At 41.5% G+C, this 22,992-nt stretch overlaps 1 protein-coding gene, 1 non-coding gene and 1 pseudogene across 8 annotated transcripts in view; 2 read left to right on the top strand and 1 right to left on the bottom strand.

The window, feature by feature from the left end:
• Nucleotides 1-5,273: 5,273 nt before the first annotated feature.
• On the top strand, nt 5,274-7,370 carry LOC139574639 (microfibril-associated glycoprotein 4-like; annotated as a pseudogene).
• A 4,228-nt stretch (nt 7,371-11,598) lies between these two features.
• On the bottom strand, nt 11,599-11,671 carry trnaa-agc (transfer RNA alanine (anticodon AGC)). Its single transcript has one exon. It is a non-coding gene; the product is annotated as a tRNA-Ala (tRNA).
• Nucleotides 11,672-11,694: 23 nt separating this feature from the next.
• The window catches only part of LOC139574637 (bromodomain-containing protein 8-like), a 38,885-nt gene continuing 27,587 nt past the window's right edge, over nt 11,695-22,992 (top strand). For 3 of the 7 annotated variants that reach the window (XM_071399392.1, XM_071399393.1, XM_071399387.1), the window contains exons 1-10: nt 11,695-11,803; nt 18,620-18,716; nt 18,841-18,910; nt 20,209-20,258; nt 20,383-20,505; nt 20,728-20,808; nt 20,986-21,050; nt 21,168-21,328; nt 21,609-21,800; nt 22,651-22,747. In XM_071399392.1, coding sequence (XP_071255493.1) covers nt 11,785-11,803; nt 18,620-18,716; nt 18,841-18,910; nt 20,209-20,258; nt 20,383-20,505; nt 20,728-20,808; nt 20,986-21,050; nt 21,168-21,328; nt 21,609-21,800; nt 22,651-22,747 — 955 coding nt within the window. In that variant the 5' untranslated portion in view covers nt 11,695-11,784. Of the gene's footprint in view, nt 11,804-11,991; nt 12,028-12,609; nt 12,629-12,669; nt 12,689-18,619; nt 18,717-18,840; nt 18,911-20,208; nt 20,259-20,382; nt 20,506-20,727; nt 20,809-20,985; nt 21,051-21,167; nt 21,329-21,608; nt 21,801-22,650; nt 22,748-22,992 lie in introns of those variants that run through there. The other 4 variants (XM_071399394.1, XM_071399388.1, XM_071399391.1 and 1 more) reach the window with 4 other exon arrangements.

Here is a 22,992-nt window from a genome sequence, read left to right as displayed (position 1 = left end):
TGCAATAGGTAAGCAGCTTGGTTTGAAGAAATCAACTGTGGGAGCAATTATTAGGAAATGGAAGACATACAAGACCACTGATAATCTCCCTTGATCTCGGGCTCCACGCAAGATCTCACCCCGTGGGGTCAAAATGATCACAAGAACGGTGAGCAAAAATCCCAGAACCACACGGGGGGACCTAGTGAATGACCTGCAGAGAGCTGGGACCAAAGTAACAAAGCCTACCATCAGCAAGGGCATTGAAGATGAAACGTGGCTGGGTCTTTCAGCATGACAATGATCCCAAACACACCGCCCGGGCAACGAAGGAGTGGCTTCGTAAGAAGCATTTCAAGGTCCTGGAGTGGCCTAGCCAGTCTCCAGATCTCAACCCCATAGAAAATCTTTGGAGGGAGTTGAAAGTCCGTGTTGCCCAGCAACAGCCCCAAAACATCACTGCTCTAGAGGAGATCTGCATGGAGGAATGGGCCAAAATACCAGCAACAGTGTGTGAAAACCTTGTGAAGACTTACAGAAAACGTTTGACCTCTGTCATTGCCAACAAAGGGTATATAACAAAGTATTGAGATAAACTTTTGTTATTGACCAAATACTTATTTTCCACCATAATTTGCAAATAAATTCATTAAAAAATCTTAATGTGATTTTCTGGATTTTTTCCCCTCATTTTGTCTGTCATAGTTTAAGTGTACCTATGATGAAAATTACAGGCCTCTCTCATCTTTTTAAGTGGGAGAACTTGCACAATTGGTGGCTGACTAATTACTTTTTTGCCCCACTGTATGTGACTTGTTTGAGGAAACTAGGCGTATGTCGCACGTCACCACCTCACAGGAGAAACATTTCAATGTAAACATTAATGTTTAATCAAAATGCGTTGTTTTTGGCAGAAATGCCTTCTGAAAAATTTGAACTTTCATGTGCCTTACTAACAAATGTGTATTCCATCTGTAAATGCGAATAAAATTGTTAAATAACAAGCCCAGCGGGTTTAGACACGGAAAAAGACTGGAACCTTATCACTAGCCATGATTGGCTGAGATGATGAACAGGCTGGACATGCTGGGAGATTAGTTCGGAATGGTCTGCCATGTAGCGTGCTTCTGTCATATCCTTTGCTAGCTAAACTACTTAAGTTTCATTGTTAAGACTGTCACCATTTCAATACAATATGATTTGGCCAATTTATTTATATTTGCCATACATTTGAATTGAAAAACATTTCTTACAAATTCATCTAAATGCATGTTGAAATATATATTTTTAAACATTTCCAAATACATTTGAAAATATACAGTTGAAGTTGGAAGTTTACATACACCTTAGCCAAATACATTTAAACTCAGTTTTTCACAATTCCTGACATTTAATCCGAGTAAAGATTCCCTGTCTTAGGTCAGTTAGGATCACCACTTTATTTTAAGAACATGAAATATCAGAATAATAGTAGAGAGAATGATTTATTTAAGCTTTTATTTATTTCATCACATTCCCAGTGGGTCAGAAGTTTACATACACACAATTAGTATTTGGTAGCATTGCATTTAAATTGTTTACCTTGGGTCAGACATTTCGGGTAGCCTTCCACAAGCTTCCCACAATAAGTTGGATGAATGTTGGCCCATTCCTCCTGACAGAGCTGGTGTAACTGAGTCAGGTTTGTAGGCCTCCTTGCTCGCACACGCTTTTTCAGTTCTGCCGATATATTCTCTATAGGATTGAAGTCAGGGACTTGTTTTACTGTGGATATAGGTACTTTTGTACCGGTTTTCTCCAGAATCTTCACAGGTTCCTTTGCTGTTGTTCTGGGATTGATTTGCACTTTTCGCACAAAAGTATGTTCATCTCTAGGAGACAGAACGCGTCTCCTTCTTGAGCGGTATGACGGCTGCGTGGTCCCATGGTGTTTATACTTGCGTACTATTGTTTGTACAGATGAACGTGGTACCTTCAGGCGTTTGGAAATTGCTCCCAAGGATGAACCAGACTTGTGAAGGTCTACAAAAAAAATTCTGAGGTCTTGGCTGAATTCTTCCCATGGTGTATAGCAAAGAGGCACTGAGTTTGAAGTTAGGCCTTGAAATAAATCCACAGGTACACCTCCAATTGACTCAAATTATGTCAATTAGCCTACCAGAAGCTTCTAAAGCCATGACATAATTTTCTGGAATTTTCCAAGCTGTTTAAAGGCACAGTCAACTTAGTGTATGTAAACATCTGACACACTGGAATTGTGATACAGTGAATTATAAGTGAAATAATCTGTCTGTAAACAATTGTTGGAAAAACTACTTGTGTCATGCACAAAGCCGACTTGCCAAGTCCTAACCGACTTGCCAAGACTATAGTTTGTTAACAAGAAATTTGTGGAGTGGTTGAAAAACGAGTTTTAATGACTCCAACCTAAGTGTATGTAAACTTCCGACTTCAACTGTATGTATTTGGTCTAGACACTCTATTCCTGAAGAAACACAAATATTTTTGTACATTTAGTTAATCTGTCCATCAAATATGGGTTCTTCCCCAATGCTTTGAAGTCTGTTGCAGTGATACCTGTTTTAAAATCTGGTGACCCAACACTGGTGGAAAATAACAGACCAATAAGCATTCTTCCAGTGCTATCAAAAGTAGCTGAAGGATGGGTGGCTGATCATCTGACTGATCACCTCAATCAAGGAAACTCCCTACATTAAATGCAATTTGGATTCAGAACTAACCATTCTACCGAAACAGCCAAATGTTATTTTCTGGAGTGCATTACATCTAAAACTGGACATAGGTGGGGAAGTCGGTGCAGTCTTTTTGGATCTTAAAAAGGCCTTTGATACAGTGAATCATAAGGTCCTCCTATCCAAACTATCGCCCCTTAATGTGTCCACTGAAGTTATTAGTTGGATGTATTCCTATCTGACAAACAGAAGTCAAAGGGTTCGTCTGGGGGACACTCAGTCAGACTCTCTTTACTATAACATTGGGGTCCCACAAGGGTCAATATTATGGCCCCTTCTGTTTACCATCTATATAAATGATCTCCAACTTGCTTGCCCACAAGTTAACATGCATATGTATGCAGACGATACAGTCCTGTTTGTACACTCAAAAAATAGACAAGTTAACTGAAGCTATGGTAGATGCTTTTAAATGGATGACTGATTCTTGCCTGCATTTAAATATCGACGAGACTGATTGTATGTACTTCTCTAAGAAATCTATTGATTCTTCCCAACGAGCTGTTCTTGTTAATGGGGAAAATCTGAAAGTTGTGTCTAACTTCTGGACTCCAACTTGACATTTAAGAAACGTGAAGAAGGTGGTTAACACGGTCAAGTTTGGATTATCCAATTTTAGATTACCTTCCTCTGGAGGCCGCTAAACTATATATGCATGCTCTGATCTTCTCACATCTGAGATATTGCCTCACATGCTCGTCACAAGCAAGAGCTACTATTCAATTGAATCCCTCTACAAACAAACACAAGATTTTTGATAACAAACCAAACAGTTACCACCATTGTCACCGTACACAAACGTAATTTATTCAGTCTGGATAGGTTTAAGCAGCATGTAGCTGCAAGCCTTGTCTTTAAGATCCTGCATGGTCTATGCCCGCATATGATGATCAAGGAAAGCACCTCCAGGATAACAAGGGCAGTAGCTAGAGGGGATTGCGTTGTCCCTTTTCGACACAGTAAATTTGGTCAATCGGTCTTTGTTAGAGCTACAATATACTGGAATGCAATGGGCATACATAACCCGTAGTATTTACTGCCTATGTACACTAGGTAAGACCTGGGCGGACCACCCCCTGTATTTTGGTTAGCGCACCAGGTGGTGCTAAGTTAGGTAAGTAGTGGGTAGGCAGGTAAGGTAGGAGAGGGGGCTTTGACATTTACTTTCTTTGCTTTGGTTCCGTCCAGCCCCTTTTCCCCATATTACCGTATGAAGTAATAAATAAATTCCCAGTAAACGGTATATTCTCTGCCTTTGTCATCCTTACCCGCACCTACAGTCCCATACCTCTTTCACTCCACGGGGAGTTGTTGTAGCAGGGTGTTGCGTACCCTCTGCAAGAGGCGTACGTAACTCCCTTGGACTTGAGAAGCTGCACTGCTTATTGTACTTTTAAATTTAAATTGAAAGCATGGCTCAAATCTATTCAAAACTGTACACGATTTATCTGTGGTTTCTCATATGTAAGACAACAGTTGAAGATAGTGTTTTTTTATTACGAATAAGTTGTTGTTGTTAGAATGATATATTATTGGATGTAATATATTTTGTATTGTTTTAGTGAGTGTTTGTATAGTGGCTGTGTAAAGGCCCTTACCTGCCCAGGGACTACGGGTGCAAATTATCTTTTGGCTAACCCCGGCACATTTACATGGATGTTGCATTATTGTAATATTGATGTTGATTAATGTGCATTGTCCCCTATAAATAAATACATCAACTATATAGGGTTCACAGCATTAAAATCAGAAAGGGACTTAACGAGTAGCTCCTGAAAACAGTATTGGTCTAAAAGCATTGAAGTGCTACCACCAACATAGCCTCATAAATACCAGACTGATTCACGCTGCGTAAAAGGGTTTAATGTAAGCTTGCGGGATCAGGTGGCTTTGCGAGGCTACCACCAACATTCAACCATCTATCTGTTAGTCAGTAGTCAGTGACCTGCTGGTGGCAATAAAAGATGAATGTTCATGATCTGAAAATGACAATCGACCATAAAAGTATTCTTCTTCTGACCTTTCAGTCACCAACAACAACAACATTTCTTCACAGAAAGATACAATTTAGAACTGGATTGCTGTTACACTGTGATTTGTGCAACCTGTGTAACTTCACGTGGCCTGTTTGAATCCTCTAGTGTTGAGTTCTACCTCTCCATCACGTTTATGTTAATATGTCAATTAATATTCATATATGGCTGTATAAAAGTCTTCCTAAAGCTTAGAGAGCGCTAGAACAGAAACAGTGGACACTGATGCTTAGTCAGCTGGGTAGGACAGGGACACTTTAGGGTTGGACTGCATATTTTAAAATTCAGTCGCTAGAATTCAACTAACTGTTTTTTCTAACTATCGAATTCAATATTTCTGTTTAAGGTTTGAACTTGAGGCTGAAAATCTTTGAACTATAATGATGGCGAGACTGACTTAAATCAAATAATTGTATTTTCTTGAAAATGTTATGTGTGAATTAAATTGAAAGGTAGAGGTTTTGCTTGAAACCACCTATCTCTCTCTGTGTCTCTCTTACTTTCTCTATTTCTCCTCTCTCTCTCTCTCTCTCTCTCTCTCTCTCCTCTCTCTCTCTAAGGCTCACAATGTTGGCAGTGTTACTTCTGGCTGTTGTAGCAGTCCACTCTGCCCCTCGATGTGATATCAACCTGGATGCAGACTGTAATGAAGTCTACAACATCTCGCAAGCAAGTGGCGTCTACCCCATCTACCCCCTTTTTGACACCTGTTCAGGTGTACTGTGACATGAACACGGATGGAGGCAAGTGGACTGTGAGTATCATAGTACTATGTTGGGCTCTTATTAACATTTCTATCCTTACAGACCATGTGAACAGTTGCTAAACATCTCTGTCTGTCTGTCTGTCTCTATCTCACTCTCTCTCAAGTAATCCAGAGGAGGATAGATGGATCTCTGAACTTCTACAGACCCTGGAACCAGTACAAAGTTGGTTTTGGAAACCCAGAGGGAGAATACTGGCTAGGTGAGAATTTACTTTAGCAAAAAATAAGAAAAGAATCCCCCAAAATAAGATGAAACAAGTAGAGTATACAAATGATAACTTTGTGTACTGTAATCTGCAATCTGATCTAGCGTTGTCTCTTCAGGACTGGAGAACATCCACCTTCTCACTAAGAGGAGGAAGTATGAGCTGAGGGTAGACATGGAGGACTTTGAAGGAAACAGTGTGTTTGCCATGTACTCTTCCTTCTTTTTGGACTCTGAGGCAGACGGATACAAGCTACATGTCACTGGATTCACCAACGGAGGAGCAGGTGAGTGAGAGACAACATTTGTTGTTTTTGCCTTGTCGGTGATACCATTTTCAAAGATGAACACAAGTCATTCACACAATGTGCTCTGGCTTCACAGCTGTCTGAGAACAAATGCTGTGTTTTTGTCCTATAAACGTCAGAGCACATTAATGGGTAGTTTTCCTGAAAAAATATGTGTGCTTGCTTCAGTTGTCACTCATCCTTAAATTGTCAACTTGTCAACTTCACATTCATCATCTCCAGCACCACCCCAACATCAAAGTGTGAAAACAGCACTTTACTATGTGTTGTAGTCAAAAGGATAGAGGAAGATAGGCTATGTTTCTGATTACGTCATTGGAAAAACCTTTAACATCATCTGGTGTGTATCATGTGATTTTCACCAGGAAAATGTTACTTTACTAACCTTTGCCTGCTCAGAGTTGGTTAAAAATCACATGATGTTAACCAGATGATCATCCAGAAACACTTTTGACATCATCTGGTGTGCATCCGCCCTTTTTATTTTTATTTTTACATATGTTGGTGTTGGAGTGGTGCTGGAAATGATGAATATGAGGTTGAAAAGTGGTGAAATTTCTATAAGTCCTATAAGTATTTTGTATGCTAGTGGAAATGTATGGAAGTTTAAATTGTTAGAGGCCAGTGTTGGAAAATGTAGGGGAATGTCATAGTAGTAGTGACTGTGTTGGAAATAGTAGTGGGCCTGTAGTGGGATAACTGTAGAAGTTGTAACTGCAGTAGTGGTGCATGTTGTAACTGTAGCCTAGTAGTAGTAGTAGTAGTAGTAGTAGTAAGCAGCCCAGAAGTAGTAGTAGTAACAGTACATTGCAGTAGTAATAGTGACTGTTTTAGATAGATAGGTCTATAGTGAGGTAGGTCTATAGTGAGGTAATTATATGGCTTAGCTATGGTAAGTTGGGTCGCATTTGTAGAGTTTTTAGAAAATGCAAACACTCTAAATAGACAATTTTTTCTGTTTCCAAGGTGACTCACTGGCCTATCATAGCGGGTTGATGTTCAGCACCTTCGACAAAGACCAGGACACTTGGTCTGACAACTGTGCAGCTACTTACTATGGGACATTTTGGTATGGTTCTTGTCACTACGCTAACATCAATGAAGAGTACCTATGGGGAACCACCAAACATACCGCTACAAGTGTCAATTGGAATCACTGGAAAGGTTATCATTATTCTCTGAAAGCTGTCTCTATGAAGATTAGACCAGTGCCTTAGACCAGTGGGGTAGATACCTTTGATAAACAGCCACATATAACTCTTTATTTACTTGTTGATTACAATTTTGAACAGTAGGCCGGCTAAGTCATTGATCCAACTTTCTGGAACATCCCCCAGTGTAGAGAAGCTGCAGCCAGCAGGGTCTCCCAATGTGTATAGCAGGGGCTTGGAACACACTACTCTGACATTATGTTGTTAATCAGACAATCAGCCAATCATAGCGCCCTGTCCCAGATTAGAGTGAAATGTAGGATATCAGGGCTGTTCAGTTTTATATACACTGTCTGTTATGTATGCTATGAGTGTTTCTGATCTGACCAGATTTAATTAATGTTGTTATGTTTATCAACTGTCACAAACATTGGACTCGCTCCAGGCCTACTACATTCCAGACACCTGCCAGATCTCACAACGCCTGGATATGAATTTCATAGCGACCCTGTGTCTGATGCTAGTACAGTAGTTGAACAGTAGTTGATGCAATGCAATGACTGCAATGTAATCAGCCTGGAATGAGGCCAATGTTACAATATAAGGTATGCAGTGTATGTGTGTGTGTGTGTGGTAGCAAAAGGCATTATGTTTAACATTCGTAGGCCTGGTATTAAGCCTATTCCTGGACTATAATGCACTTTCAATGACCATATTCCATTGATAATTATTGTTTGTCCAGGATTTGGCTTAAATCTGGGTCTGGGAAACCGTTTCTTATTGCATAAATGTGTTGTTCTACTTTTATGGCTGCCATGAGCTCACGTCATTTTGCTATGATAAGATTGAATGAGTCCTGAAAATGATATGTTGATATAGATAAAACAATCCAAACTGTGAACTTTTACTGAGTTGATTTAACTTTTTTAATAAAGATTAGTAGAGAAAAGATGTGCTGATACTTTCTACGAAGCACACACACACATCATGCTTCATAACTGCATTTGAGATGCCTTTTGATACACTTATGATGCATTATAACACTTGCTTTAAGCTGTCATATTCATAGGGGTGACTAACTGGAGTCATAAGAACCAATCAAATAATTGCTACTGATGGCACCAAGTCATATTATATCAAAATGCAATGATAGCATCTAACCACTAGAGTCTGCTATTGCACTTCAGCAGAGCAAGATCAGCAGGAAACCATGTACAGTACCTATAGGTAAAAATGTGACAGAAAAGTCTAAAAAGGATCCTTGGGACGTTAAACTCTGAAGTCATCCCATTGAAGTTTAAAAACGGTTAGGGTTGGATAAGGGCAGTGGCCCCACATTTTTAGCAAAAAAAAATATATACAAATATGTTTTGGTGGGGAGGCTTGCCTGTTTTGCATGTATTTTGGCATTAATACAAGTCACATATCAGTTTGCTAACAATGTAAAAATATATATATATCATTGAGTTAAAAAATCCACATACAAACATAGTCTCTTTTTTGTTTTCTTGAGTAAGGCAGCTCCAAAATGCAGGTGTTTAAGCCTAGCTCAGTGCTTTCTGTGGTGGTGGGACAAGTCAGCAGAAAATAGGAGCATTGCACTGTGATTGGCTACAGATAAAATGACGTCAAATCACGTTGTATGTACAGTAGCTTTGGTTGGACTGATCATATCAACATATTACTTTCAAAATCTTAGCTTGCAGTCATCATCATGAATCAAGTAGACAATCTACTGGCAAATCCTTTTTAATCCTTGTCATATGAACATAAATAATGAAGAGAAATTCTAGATAAAACGTATCGGTGCTCATCGGCCATTGGACATAAATATTACACAGTAAGTTGGAAATCGCAAATTCAACAATGAGTGGTTTGGAAGGAATCGGTGACAGTGGCTAACTGCAAGCATTGCAACTGGGAAGTTGGGAATAAACGAGCTCAGACTGGGAAAATACGTTTTGAACGGTCATCCAACTCGGAATTGTAAATCCGGCCTCTTTGTCTTTCTTTGATGACAAAATTTGCCCACAAAGGACCGCTGCGCCACCTTCCTGTTCAAGTGAGCACATCACAACAAGGTGAGTCCAAAAATGTCTTATATGCTGCTGCTGATGATGTAATATGCCAGGGAGATATGTATACTGTAGCTAAGAAAGTAATACTAAGCATATGTTGTGTAATAAGTGGCTAGTAGCCCATGTGCCTCACCCTAATAATTGTGTCTATTTTCACCTCTTCATTTCGCCTAACATTACTGTTCTGACTCGGTGGTGCACATGTAGCCTATAACCTGTTTTTGAGAAATGTCATCATCAAATATTGTAAGAGCTTTCATTGTCTGCTTATATGCCTCCTTTATTTATTGTACAGTTCTGACTTGGTGTACAGGGAAAATACTGTAAGAGGGACAATGTTCTGAATTCTGTCACTGTACATTTCAAAAGTGCTGAACACATAGTTATATTGACTACGTTCATCTTAGTTCGTTCATTAATGTCGTAATCGAAATTAAGGAATGCCTCTTATCCGCTCATCATTCCCTTATGCCATAGTTTGTACATCGATTGTCAGTAGAAACCACATTTGTTTAAGCAAGTCAGCCATATCAGCTATGTTTTTTTTAAAGGCAGTAAATGAGGCTGAATGAACTGTTTCGCTGCCAGACAAGGCTCCGCTGATAGCCAGGTGTAGCAGTGGTAAGGATTCACTCCATTGTGCTGGAAAGAAAGCTCTGCTTTTGGGACAGCTTTATTTAGGCCCTAACAGTTTCTGGGCACCGCTTGTCGTTGTTGTGTTGTCTAGTGGCTTTGCTGGCATGCATCTAAAAAAATTGTTTGCCACACCAAGATTTACGTGCTAAAATCGCCACTGGGTAAGGGTTATGGTTAAAATAAGGGTAGGGGTTAAGGTTAGGGTCAGGGTTTAGGGTAGGGTCGTCTTAAGGGTCCCAGCTAGCATCTACCATTCTGTGACATAGGCTGATTTATGATTTAATACAAGGCCTGTATCACCTATCCAATTGAGTCGGTCTCTCTTGTGAATAGTCTGTGGCTATAAGCAATGTAGCATTCGTAAAGTGTTTATGTACCACCAAAATACTCATAATGTAACAAGATCTCATATAATCAGATCTCTTTGAGAAGATCTGATGGACAAGTGGTGACTTGTACAGAAAAGCAGACCCAATGTCAACCATATTAAAGCAGTCGCAGTGCCCATTGAGGTCATTTAAAAAATGTATTTAACCTGGCATGTCAGTTAAGGACAAATTATTATTTACAATGACGGCCTACCCCGGACGACGCTGTGCTAATTGTGCGCCGCCCTATGGGACTCCCAATCACAGCCAGATGTGACACAGCTTGGATTCAAACCAGTGACCGCAGTGACACCTCTTTCACTGAAATGCAGTGCCTTAGACCACTGTGCCACACGGGAGCTCATTGCTGTGATTATTCCTATAGGTGAGCTGATCTGATCATGATTCATGAGTAATGATGGCCACCAATATGGAAAGTCCATATCGATATCAGTTTCATATTATTATTATTTTTATATCGATATCATATCGGAATTTAAAAACGTGTAGGCCTACTTGCTGTTTACCCCTTTGTTTCAGTGTCATGAATTTTAAAATGCGTTTCATCTTCCTAATGAGCCACCATAACATTGTGGTTGTGTTTTCCTTATCAGCCACCGTATTTCCCTTGTCATTTTGATGAGATATCAAATTTAGCACACAAAAAAATAGCTAGATCGCAGCTGTACGGATAAACCAAATATCCTTTCAGCAGTCACATTATAGATACACACGGTGAGGCAGGGCTTAACGTGACCATGCCCCGGAGTAGGACACATCCGTAGGATACTCCCATGATAAATGTCCTACTTTACTCATAACCCGACACAACGGCTGTATTTTGTTTTATCATACATTTGACATGCTTCCATGTCGTCTTAATCAACAAACTACATCATACCTAAAAACACTTTAATTCTAAATGTAAAACTGTTAACACAATTTATTTTACATACTGTACTTTAGGATGATTTGGACATGATGGGCGAAAAAGGTCACAAAAGTTCAGTAAAGTAGTGTATACTTTGATTTTCACTTTTGATACTTAAGTACATTTTAGCAATTCCATGTACTTTTAATACTTAAGTATATTTCAAACCAAATACTTTTAGACTTTTACTCAAGTAGTATTTTACTTGAGTCATTTTCTATTAGGGTATCTTTACTTTTACTCAAGTTTGACAATTTAGTACTTTTTCCAACACTGCAAAAGTTACAAAAATACAACTGCATCAACATCCATTTCTAACATAACACAGAAGCAAAGAAAATTGATCATACTACCTCAGAAAGCAAATGTTATCACATGCAATTCAAAGAATGGAGGATGCGGGCATCGATCCCGCTACCTCTCGCATGCTAAGCGAGCGCTCTACCATTTGAGCTAATCCCCCTATAATAGATGAGCGGGTATGTGATTTCTTGTTATGTCATCGTCAGCGCCTGTGCTACATTGAAATGATTCCGGCGGAAGTTTAGTGGCGAGGCCCTGTCGACAAAGAAAAAAATGTCGAGTGGAGTCGGGAGTGAGTATTATTTGTTATTGTTTGCTAGCTTGCAAATGTAGCTACAACGTACACATACATTTCAAATGTAATGTACAATATGTTCGTAGCTAGCTGGCTTTATACATTATATTCGTCTAGTTAGCCTTCCTTGGTTTTGTTAGCGCCGGGCACGCTAGCTAGCTAAATTGCTAGCTAACAATGTGTTCCTAGCTACTGAGCGCGTACCTTCCTAGCCGAATATGGTAAACAACAAAAACAAGTACTGAGTTAGATTACCTAGCTAGCTAAGTGGTAATGTTATGCTTTTCTAGTTAGCTAGATTGAACCTTTCTTTGCATTAACAAGATTGTAGCTTGCTGTTTAGCTAACTAGTTAGGTCAGAGCTCAAATCTAGGGTAATGGTTCCCCCTGCGCAGGGACTTGTCAAATCCAGGGATGCAAACTAGTCACATTTCGGCGAAATTCACCGTTTTGAATCCAAAATAGGTGACTTACGTAATTCGTGTAGATCCGATGAGAAACGTTTTTTTGGGGGGGGTTGGATCACTACTGGCTGTAAGTGAACGAGTGATGCGCGTTTGTAGCAATACTGGCTGTATCCAAGGCTCAGCCAATCGTTCATGTAAGTCGCTCTGGATAAGAGCGTCTGCTAAATGACTTAAATGTAAATGTAAATGTTCACACAACAACAGAATGCAGCGCAGCACGCGACTGAAGAAAGAAGAGACAACCAGTTACTAGTTACAGCATCCGCGCGCGCTCTGGAAAGGCAGCTTGCCAGTTACAGCATCTCGTCCCCTGAACGATAACGAAGCGGTAACGTTAAGCTTGACTACGGAGAAGGTGATGAAGCGTACTTCATTAGCTGTAACTGAAAAACTACTGGCATTTATAAAGTTTGAGGTGAGGGAGAAAGTGTGGTGGAACAAGTATTAGCGTTGTATCTTGCTAGCTGGATCGAATTCTCCATTAGCTAGCCATAAAAATGTTGAGCAACATTATCCAATTTATCTGATCAAATAATTTAGTTTATGGTGTGAAAATGTACTTGCTAGTAGTCGGACAGCTAACGTTAGCTAGCTAACTTTACAACATCAGATGAGCTAACATTAGTAACCTAACCAATTCGCTATAGTGTTAACTGGTATACGACTCCTTGCCGTTCCTCACGTTATAACGCGTTAGTTGCTTACTGGACCCTGGCAATCTGTGTGAAACGTTAACTGACGAACAAACCACTATCTCCCTTTACAGTATGTGATTAATTTTCAGATTGAGAGAATTAGGTGAAAATTAGGCGTTGCTTGTTAAACAAGTGGATTCAGGGATCAAGTGTAGTTGGAGCTGGGCCTGGCTTAAGCTGGATGCCACTATAGAGGTGAAAGGAACACCACAAACTTTCCCTCTTTCTCACTTTTGCTGGCACATTGTAGAACACATGTCCACAGACAGAAAGTGTCCAATGTAGTAATGTGCAGTGTAGCCCAAATATATTGATTTTGTTGTGTTGAATTTGACAGTAACACATGTGTGTGAGAATGAGGGTGGATTATACTTAGTTTTACTAAAGGGGGATTTTTGCACACGTGTAGCCTTGTGCACTTGATTTGTGTCTATAGTGGCCACTATAATAGAGCAAATATAGAATGCCAGTTTGTTTCATTCTATTTCTACTTTAAGATGTTTTTTCCCAAGTGCAATATTTATGTGTGGGGTCACAAGTGTTCTATTATGAAGGTTGTCATGACTAACTGCAATATTAGTGTATTGTTTTTTTCTCAAGACTTGAGTGTCATTTGCAGTAAAGTCTAGGCAACAAATAATATTGGATTGTTTCTTTACATTTTTTAGCTCTGAGTTAGGTTCACATTAACCACAAAAAAAGTGTAACCTTTTTGGGCCCTCAGCAGTTTGCATCCCTGGTCAAATCTCCATCTAAACGTCCAACCTGGACTTAGGGTTAGGCGTAGCTCTTGATCATGACTCTCAGTAATGAGTCATTGGACGAAGGAGTCTTCTGTAAGGGGAAGTTTTGTTAAGAGCCAGTACGCTCGGGTCTGAACATTAACATGAATCGATTCTCAATTGCGGTACAGTTCTAGAAACATGAATCCCTCTACTTTCATATCACATCGAAATAATTTCACAAATACACACTTACTGTTTTAGCACAGTTGCAGTCGACAAGACGTTTGTGGCGTCCGTCTTCCGTTTACACACAGGTGTTTGTAGACGCAGATAGGTGATTAGCACAGGTATATTTAAAAAAAAATATCTCCAGTGATGAAGATTATGGTTATGTGTGGTTATGTGGTCCCGTGTGGCTCAGTTGGTAGAGCATGGCGCTTGCAACGCCAGGGTTGTGGGTTCATTCCCCACGGGGGGACCAGGATGAATATGTATGAACTTTCCAATTTGTAAGTCGCTCTGGATAAGAGCGTCTGTTAAATGTAAATGTAAATGATTATGATGCGTCCCTACACGATCTCCGGACCACTTAAAGTTAGGGACATTTTTATTTGACCAATTGATAGAACATACAGTGCCATCAGAAAGTATTCACACCCCCTTGACTTTTTCCACATTGTTGTGTGAAAGCCTGAATTTAAAAAGGATTCAAATAAAATGTTGTTTGTCACATGCGCCAGATACAACAGTATTTGTATAGATCTTACAGTGAAATGCTTACTTACAAGCCCTTAACCAACAATGCTGTAAGAAGTGAAGAAAAAAATAAAAATGTGTTCAGTAAAAAATAGAAAAAAGTAACAAATTGATTAAACAGCAGTAGTAAAATAACAGTAGCGAGGCTATATACAGGAGATACCAGTAGAGTCAATGTGCGGGGGCACTGGTTAGTCAAGGTAATTGAGGTAATATGTACATGTAGGTAGAGTTAAAGTGACTATGCATGGATTATAAACAGAGTAGCAGCAGCGTAAAAGAGGGGTCTGGGTAGCCCTTTGATTAGCTGTTCAGGAGTCTTATGGCTTGGCGGTAGAAGCTGTTAAGAAGCCTTTTGGACCTCGACTTGGCGCTCCGGTACCGCTTGCCATGCGGTAGCAGAGAGAACAGTTTATGACTAGGGGGGCTGGAGTCTTTGACACTTTTTAGGGCCTTCCTCTGACACTGCCAAGTATAGAGCTCCTGGATGGCAGGAAGCTTGGCCCCAGTGATGTACTGGGCCGTATGCACTACCATCTGTAGTGCCTTGCAGTCGAAAGCTGAGCAGTTGCCACACCAGGCAGTGATGCAACCAGTCAGGATGCTCTCGATGGTGCAGTTGTAGAACCTTTTGAGGACCAATTCCAAATCTTTTCAGTCTCCTCAGGGGTTATAGTCTTTGTCGTGTCCTCTTCACGACTGTCTTAGTGTGTTTGAACCATGATAGTTCGTTGGTAATGTGGACACCCTAGAACTTGAAGCTCTCAACCTGTTCCGCTACAGCCCGTCGATGAGAATGGGGGAATGCTCGGTCCTCCTTTTCCTGTAGTCCACAATCATCTCCTTTGTCTTGAGCACGTTGCGGGAGAGGTTGTTGTCCTGGCACCACATGGCCAGGTCTCTGACCTCCTCCCTATGAGCTGTCTCATCGTTGTCGGTGGTCAGGCCAACCACTGTAGTCATCAGCAAACTTGATGATGGTGTTGGAGTCGTGCCTGGCCATGTAGTCAAGAGTGAACAGGGAGTACAGGAGGGGACTGAGCATGCACCCGACGGGCCCCATGCTGAGGATCAGCGTGGTGGATGTGTTGTCCCTACCCTTACCACCTGGGGGCGGCCCGTCAGGAAGTCCAGTTGCAGAGGGAGATATTTAGTCCCAGGGTCTTTAACGTAGTGATGAGCTTTGAGGGCACTATGGTGTTGAACGCTTAGCTGTAGTCATTGGCATTCTCACATAGGTGTTATTTTTGTCCAGTTGGGAAAGGGCAGTGTTGAGTGCAATAGAGATTGCATCATCTGTGGATCTGTTGTGGCGGTATGCAAATTGGAGTGGGTCTAGGGTTTCTGGGATAATGCTGTTGACGTGAGCCATGACCAGCCTTTCAAAGCACTTCATGGCTACAGATGTGAGTGCTACGGGTCTGTAGTGATTAAGGCAGGTTACCTTAGAGTTCTTGGGCACAGGGACTATGGTGGTCTGCTTGAAACATGTTGGTATTACAGACTCAGTCAGGGACAGGTTGAAAATGTCAGTGAAGACACTTGTCAGTTGGTCAGCGCATGCTCGGAGTACACGTCCTGGTAATCCGCCTGGCCCTGCAGCCTTGTTAATGTTGACCTGTTTAAAGGTCTTACTCACATCGGCTACAGAGAGCGTGATCACACAGTCACCCGGAACAGCTGGTGCTCTCATGCATGTTTCAGTGTTACTTGCATAGAAATAATTTAGCTCGTCTGGTAGGTTCGTGTCACTGGGCAGCTCGTGGCTGTGCTTCCCTCTCCCTCTGTAGTCTGTAATAGTTTGCCAGCCCTGCCACATCCAACGAGCGCCAGAGCCAGTGTAGTACGATTCAGTCTTAGTCCTGTATTGACGCTTTGCCTGTTTGATTGTTAAATTGAGATTTTGGGTCACCGGTTTACAAATAATATCCAATATTGTCAAAGTGGAATTATGTTTTTTTATTTTATTATTATTAATAAAAAATGAAAAGCTGAAATGTCTTCGGTCAACAAGTATTCGACCTCTTTGTTATGGCAAGCCTAAAGTTCAGGAGTAATAATTTGCTTAACCAGTCACATGGACTTACTCTGTGTGCAATAATAATGTTATAACATGATTTTTTTAATGACTACCTCATCCTTAATTACACTTTGGTTGGTGTATCAATACAAAGATGCAGGTGTCCTTCCTACCTTAGTTGTAGGAGAGGAAGGAAACTGCTCAGGGATTTCACCATGAGGCCAATTGTGACTTTAGAGAGTTTAATGACTGTGATAGGATAAAACTGAGGATGGACCAACAACAATGTAGTTAATCCACAATACTAACCTAAATGACAGAGTGAAAAGGAGGAAGCCTTTACAGAATAAAAATATTCCAAAACATGCATCCTGTTTGCAAAAAGGTACTAAAATAAAACTGCAACAATTTGGCAAAGAAATTGATTTTATGTCCTGAATACAAAGCGTTATGTTTGGGGCAAATCCAACACAACACGCCACTGAGTACCACTCTTTATATTTTCAAGCATGGTGGTGTCTGCATTATGTTATGGGTATGCTTGTCATCAGCAAGGACTAGGGAGCATTTAAAAAAATATATTATAATAAATTGAATAGAGCTAAGCACAGGCAAAATCCTAGAGGAAAACATTTATTCAGTCTGCTTTCCAATAGACACTGGGGGGAAAATTCCCCTTTCAGCAGGACAGTAACCTAAAACACAAGGCCAAATATATATATATCTTGTTTTACCTTTATTTAACTAGGCAAGTCAGTAAAGAACAAATTCTTATTTTGTGGGCTAACTGCCTTGTTCGGGGGCAGAACGACAGATTTGTACCTTGTCAGCTCGGGGATTTGATCTTGCAACCTTTCGGTTATTAGTCCAACGCTCTAACCACTAGGCTACCTAGGGGATAATACGCTCATGTTGTCAGCCTAAACAGTGTACCAAATTATTAATCTCAGTTTCTCCTTCCAAGTACCATGTTGCACTGCACAATGTGTGTCTGTGGAAAACAGAGATATTACAGAAAGGATGAGGGAGGTATCCCAATGGGCAATAAATGGAGAAACGCTCCGATTGACTGTCGACCCATCGCATTCACGTTGTCTTAATCCAGCACGCGGTTGCTAAACTAATCGTCATGCAATTCCTTCTCAAAGTCGGGGTACCTGCTTATTTTCCTCAAAAGTACGTAATGTTACGATTCCAAAGCTATACCATAGTACAGAGAACACGTTAATTATCACACATCTTGGAAAATATTTGCAATGTTGTACTTCTTGTTTACGAAATTCCGTTTTTGAGCAGGCGCCCGATTGATTCCCATTCACTACTTGAAGGAGAACTCTCCTTGTCCCAGAATGCACCGCGTGGCCAATTGACGATGCACTGTCAACGTACACAATGGCCGTTAATACGATTCAAATAGTTTCCCATCTCCTCAAAAGTATCTCTGTGTGAAAGAAACGTGCTCTGGGCAGATACAAACTGCAAGTTGAACTCTTGTGAGAGAGACTCTTACATTTATAGCTCAGTTTGTTTAGCCGATTGCAAGCTAGCTACTTCACGTGCTGGTATTGTTGTGTGTAGCTATGTTTTCTAGCTACCTAACAAAGCTAGCCAGCCCAGAAGAGACAGCATTGTATTGTGGGTTTTGTAGTAGACTTGAGCTGCAACAGATTTCCCAAAAGGATTTTCACGTTTCTTCCAACCTTGTTATAATGACAAAATGAAACATTTGTTCACAAAAATAGTTATTACATATTAGTGTTATTTAACACTGTTAATCATAGGATTTAGTGGTTTGGGGGTTGATTTCTCCCTCCTGAGTGGCACAGTGGTCTAAGACACTGCATCTCAGTGCAAGATGCGCCACTGCAGTACCTGGTTTGAATCTAGGCTGCATCACATCTGGCCGTGATTGGGAGTCCCATAGGGTGGTGCAAAATTGGCCCAGCGTCGTCCGGTCATTGTAAATAATTTGTTCTTAACTGACTTGCCTAGTTAAATAAAGGTAAAAAATATATAGGTTTTAACGAAACTCCCCCGGCCAGAAGATACTATCGTCTATAGGAGCTAAAGGTAGTTAGCATCTATGTATGGGTTATTGCTAACCTACCTCTTCCAATCTTCATAATTTCCTTATCTCTGTCTTTATGTAGAACACAAGATGCTGTCCGTTGGCCCGACGGAACCGTGGTCATTGAGGGAGAAACTATGCCTAGCCTCCTCTGTTATGAGGAGCGGAGACCAAAACTGGTAAACAAACTTTTTCCCGTCTGTCACTGTCTGCATCTACATGTTTATCTTTCTCTAGTGTGCATAGTAAACTTTTCTACATGGTCATTTGTGTACACTACTTGATTGTCCTCCTGCCTTTCAGGGTGTCTGTCAGCAGAGCCATCAAACCTTTCTCAGAGCAAGGCCGCCCTCCAGACTGGTTTTCTCAAAAGGTATGAGACAGACACGCTGTGACATAACAATTAATCTCTGTCATGATGAACAAGGTTAAAAGGTCAGCTACTATATATGAGCACATGACCAAAAGTATGTGGACACCTGCTGGTCGAACATCTCATTCTAAAATCATGGGCATTAATATGGAGTTGGTCCCCCATTTGCTGCTATAACAACCTCCACTCTTCTGTGAAGGCTTTCCACTAAACGTTAGAACATTGCTGCGGGGACGTTCTTCCATTCAGCCATGAGCATTAGTGAGGTCAGGCGCTGATGTTGGGCGATTAGGCCTGTCTCGAAGTCGGCGTTACAATTCATCCTAAAGGTGTTTGATGGGGTTTAGGTCAAGGCTCTGTGCAGGCCAGTCAAGTTCTTCCACACCAATCTCGAGAAACCATTTCTGTATGGACATCGCTTTGTGCACAAGGGAATTGTCATGCTAAAACAGAATCGTCTAGAATGTCATTTTATGCTGTAGCGTTAAGATTTCCCTTTACTGAAACTAAGGGGCCTAGCCCGAACCATGAAAAACAGCCCCAGACCACTATTCCTCCTCCACCAAACTTTACAGTTGGCACTATGCATTCGGCAGGTAGTGTTCTCCTGGTATCCACCAAACCCAGATCCGTCCGTCGGACTGCCAGATGGTGAAGCATGACTAATCACTCCAGAGAACGCTTTTCCACTGCTCCAAAGTCTAATGGTGCCGAGCTTTACACCACTCCCAGCCAACCTTTGGCATTGCACATGATGATCTTAGGCTTGTGTGCGGCTGGTCGGCCATGGAAACCCATTTCATGACGCTCCCGACAAACAGTTCTTGTGCTGACGTTGTTTCCAGAGGCAGTTTGGAACTCAGTAGTGAGTTTTGCAACCGAGGACAGACTATTTTTACTACGCGCTTCAGCACTCGGCAGTCCCATTCTGTGAGCTTGTATGGCCTACCACTTTGCGGCTGAGCTGTTGTTGCTCCTAGACGTTTCCAATTCACAATAACAGCACTTACAGTTGTTCGGGGCTGCTCTAGCAGGGCAGAAATTTGACACACTGACTTGTTGGAAAGGTGGCATCCAATGACGGTGCCACTTTGAAAGTCACTGAGCTCTTCAGGAAGGCCATTCTACTGCCAATGTTTGTCTATGGAGGTTGCATGGCTGTGTGCTCAATTTTATACACCTGTCAGCAACTGGTGTGGCTGAAATAGCCAAATCCACTAATTTGAAGGGGTGTCCACATACATTTGTGTGTATCTATAATGTATCTAACTTGCTGTCTGTGTCTCTGACCCCCACAGCACTGTGCCTCTCAGTACTCTGAGCTGCTGGAGACCACAGAGGCTCCAAAGTGAGTACACAAACACACACATGCACTTTATTGGAGTATTCTATTGCGTAGGCAGCACTCCACCTGTCATCAGAGCAGTTCCCACATAGTGTAGTCATGTGTCTAATGTACATTGCTGTTTCAGGCGTAAGCGTGGGGAAAAGGGTGAGGTGGTGGAGACCATCGAGGATGTGATCGTTCGAAGACTTACTGCCGAGAGGATAGAGGAGCTGAAGAAACTACTGAGAGACACACAGGACAAATACAGGTCAGTACACATGGGCACTCTTGCTCACACACCTATTCAACCTCTCACTCTGTCTTTCTGTCTGTCTCTCTCTCTCTTGTTATCTCTCTCACATTACACACACACACACTCATGCACACTCCCACTCTCACACATTAAACCCATCGCTCTCAATGCATAGCCAATGTTTCTGTTCAAAGCCATTGTAGATGACAATGTGACCTCTACTTCCTGCTCTGACAGGAAGCTGAAGAAGGAGGTGGATCTGATCCAGACCGGACATCTGGACTCCCGGTTGGAGGAGCTGTGGACAGAAGTATCACAGTAAGAAACCGGTCTGTCTGTCCACCTGTCTGTCTCTCGGTTTGTGTCTGCATGTCTGTCTGTCCACCAGTGTCTTTGTGTTTATTTGTTGTATACACTACGTTGTGATTCAGAGTGTACTTTCTGTACCAGATTTAGCAGTGAAGATTGTGTTTTTAAAATGGTTTTGTTTGGAAGGAAAAAGATGCAGGATGAGGATGAGGCAGATCTTAAGAGGAAGGCCACAGATACAGCCTATCAGGGTAAGCTTTGGCCTAATAGTAATAATAATAATCCAAATGTTTGGGCACCACTGATTGGACCAATGATTAAGCTCAGGAACTACTAGTGATAATAACCCGTACCCTCTCTGATCTCAGCTCGCCAAGCGGTTAAGAACACACCCAAGCGTGTGCCCAGTGTCACTGTACGCTCCCCTCTGGGTGCCAGTCCCACGAGCATGGAGGCACAGACAGATACCACCACACCCCCAACAGACACAGCCATGCCCCAGGCAGAGGAGACCTCTGGCACCACTGTGGTAAGGGAAGGACCCAAGTACTGGTCATCATACGCCTGCTTTGTTATTTTGTTTAGCTTTTTGTCTTCAACAGTTGTTGATGTGTGTATTGGTAGCAAATGACAAGTGACTTGCGTATTCTGTATTCAAGCACTGCCTTGCACTTCCATCAGCATGCACGAAATGGGTCAAAGACGGTCTATGAAAAATTCTATCAGTATTGGAAGGAATACAGTGGAAGTGCTGTGGTCTATTAAATAGAGGAGAATGGGGTTTTTTCTCCCCCAATCTGTCCACGTAGGCCCAGGGGGTGGCTGTGTTTCCACCATCATCGGATGCTCCAATGGTGCTGCCTAAGGAGGGAAGCCTTGGGTCTCTGGTAGATGACTCGCCACAGAAGAGGCTCCATAGTCAGAAGTCCACGCCGCCTCCCTCCCCTCTCCTCTCAGAGCTGCTGAAGAAAGGAAGCCTGATCTCTGCTAGCCCCAGACTGGTGAGAAATACAAAGGGATTTAAAAAACGGATGATTTGCAGTAATAAAGGATGAAATTATTGGATTATTTTGGATTATATTGGGTGGATCTGTTTTAGGGAGAGAGTCCAGATTAAGTTTGACTTCACAAGCTACTGGTGTCGGAAATTCCTGTCTCAATTTGATCACTCTCTTGTTGCTGAGAATTTTCCTGCACCGCAGGAAATGCAAATGAGCTCTGTGATTTACATAAATTCACTGAAAACCCACACTAACACATGGTTATATTAAAGCGGCAATCAGCAGTTGCTACATAAATTTTTTGACTTATAAATGAATGATATGTACCCATTGATTCTTGAAGAATATAACTTCTAAATGCCTCATGAGCTTAGTTCAACTGTCATACCCCACCAGAACCACAAATATAACCTTGTTTTACGCCAATATTTGTAAATAAAGCAAATGTAAACAAACACTGTATAGTCTCAAACCATGGTTAAAACTATGATTTTTGACGTAATGGATGGTCAATCCTTGCATCCATAGCTCTGTCTATGCATTTTAGAGTGGTTACATTTCTCCAGCCCCATCCGCCAGCTTTTTACCGAAACAAACTTTGTTATTGTTTCAACTGCGAATTTCCCCTTTAACAGTATTGCACTTTTCATGTAGCCTACTTTTGGCCAGCTAATAGGCTAACCACAGATCACGCAATGTTATGGACTAAACATTCAATACCTGTTGCTACAGAATTCTATTGCTGTGACCATATAGGTCAAATGAAGATCCTACATCTGTACCAAGCCGCTCAGTAAAAACAGTTGAATCAGGGATATTGTGTGGTGTTGATGTAATCTCTCTGGGTCAGGTGGTGGAGGGGGATGTTGCTGCTGCAGAACTGGCTAATGGAGGAGTTCCCACTACAACCCTTGCTATCCCAGCAGGCTTTGAGGTCGCCAGCTCAGGTAACTACGGCAACCGTGATATAACACGCCACGCTAGCGGGCTGGCTGTTATGTGTTTGGGTTGATGTGTATTTTAGTTGAGTGCTATATGTGCTGGTGTGTGCTTCTGTGCTTTAAATGTTTTTTAGAAGCAAAGTGTGTGACTGTGTCCTTTTATTAGATGTACTTTGTTGTGTCCAACAGGAAACATTACCCCCCACTGCCCCACCCAACACAGTTTAAAACTGTCTCTCATCTGTTTCTCC

Source organism: Salvelinus alpinus, chromosome 4 (genome assembly GCF_045679555.1).
Source record: "Salvelinus alpinus chromosome 4, SLU_Salpinus.1, whole genome shotgun sequence".
Taxonomy (NCBI): Eukaryota; Metazoa; Chordata; class Actinopteri; order Salmoniformes; family Salmonidae; genus Salvelinus; species Salvelinus alpinus.
The sequence above is the reverse complement of the archived record's forward strand: the minus strand, read 5'-3'. Positions and strand labels throughout refer to the sequence as shown.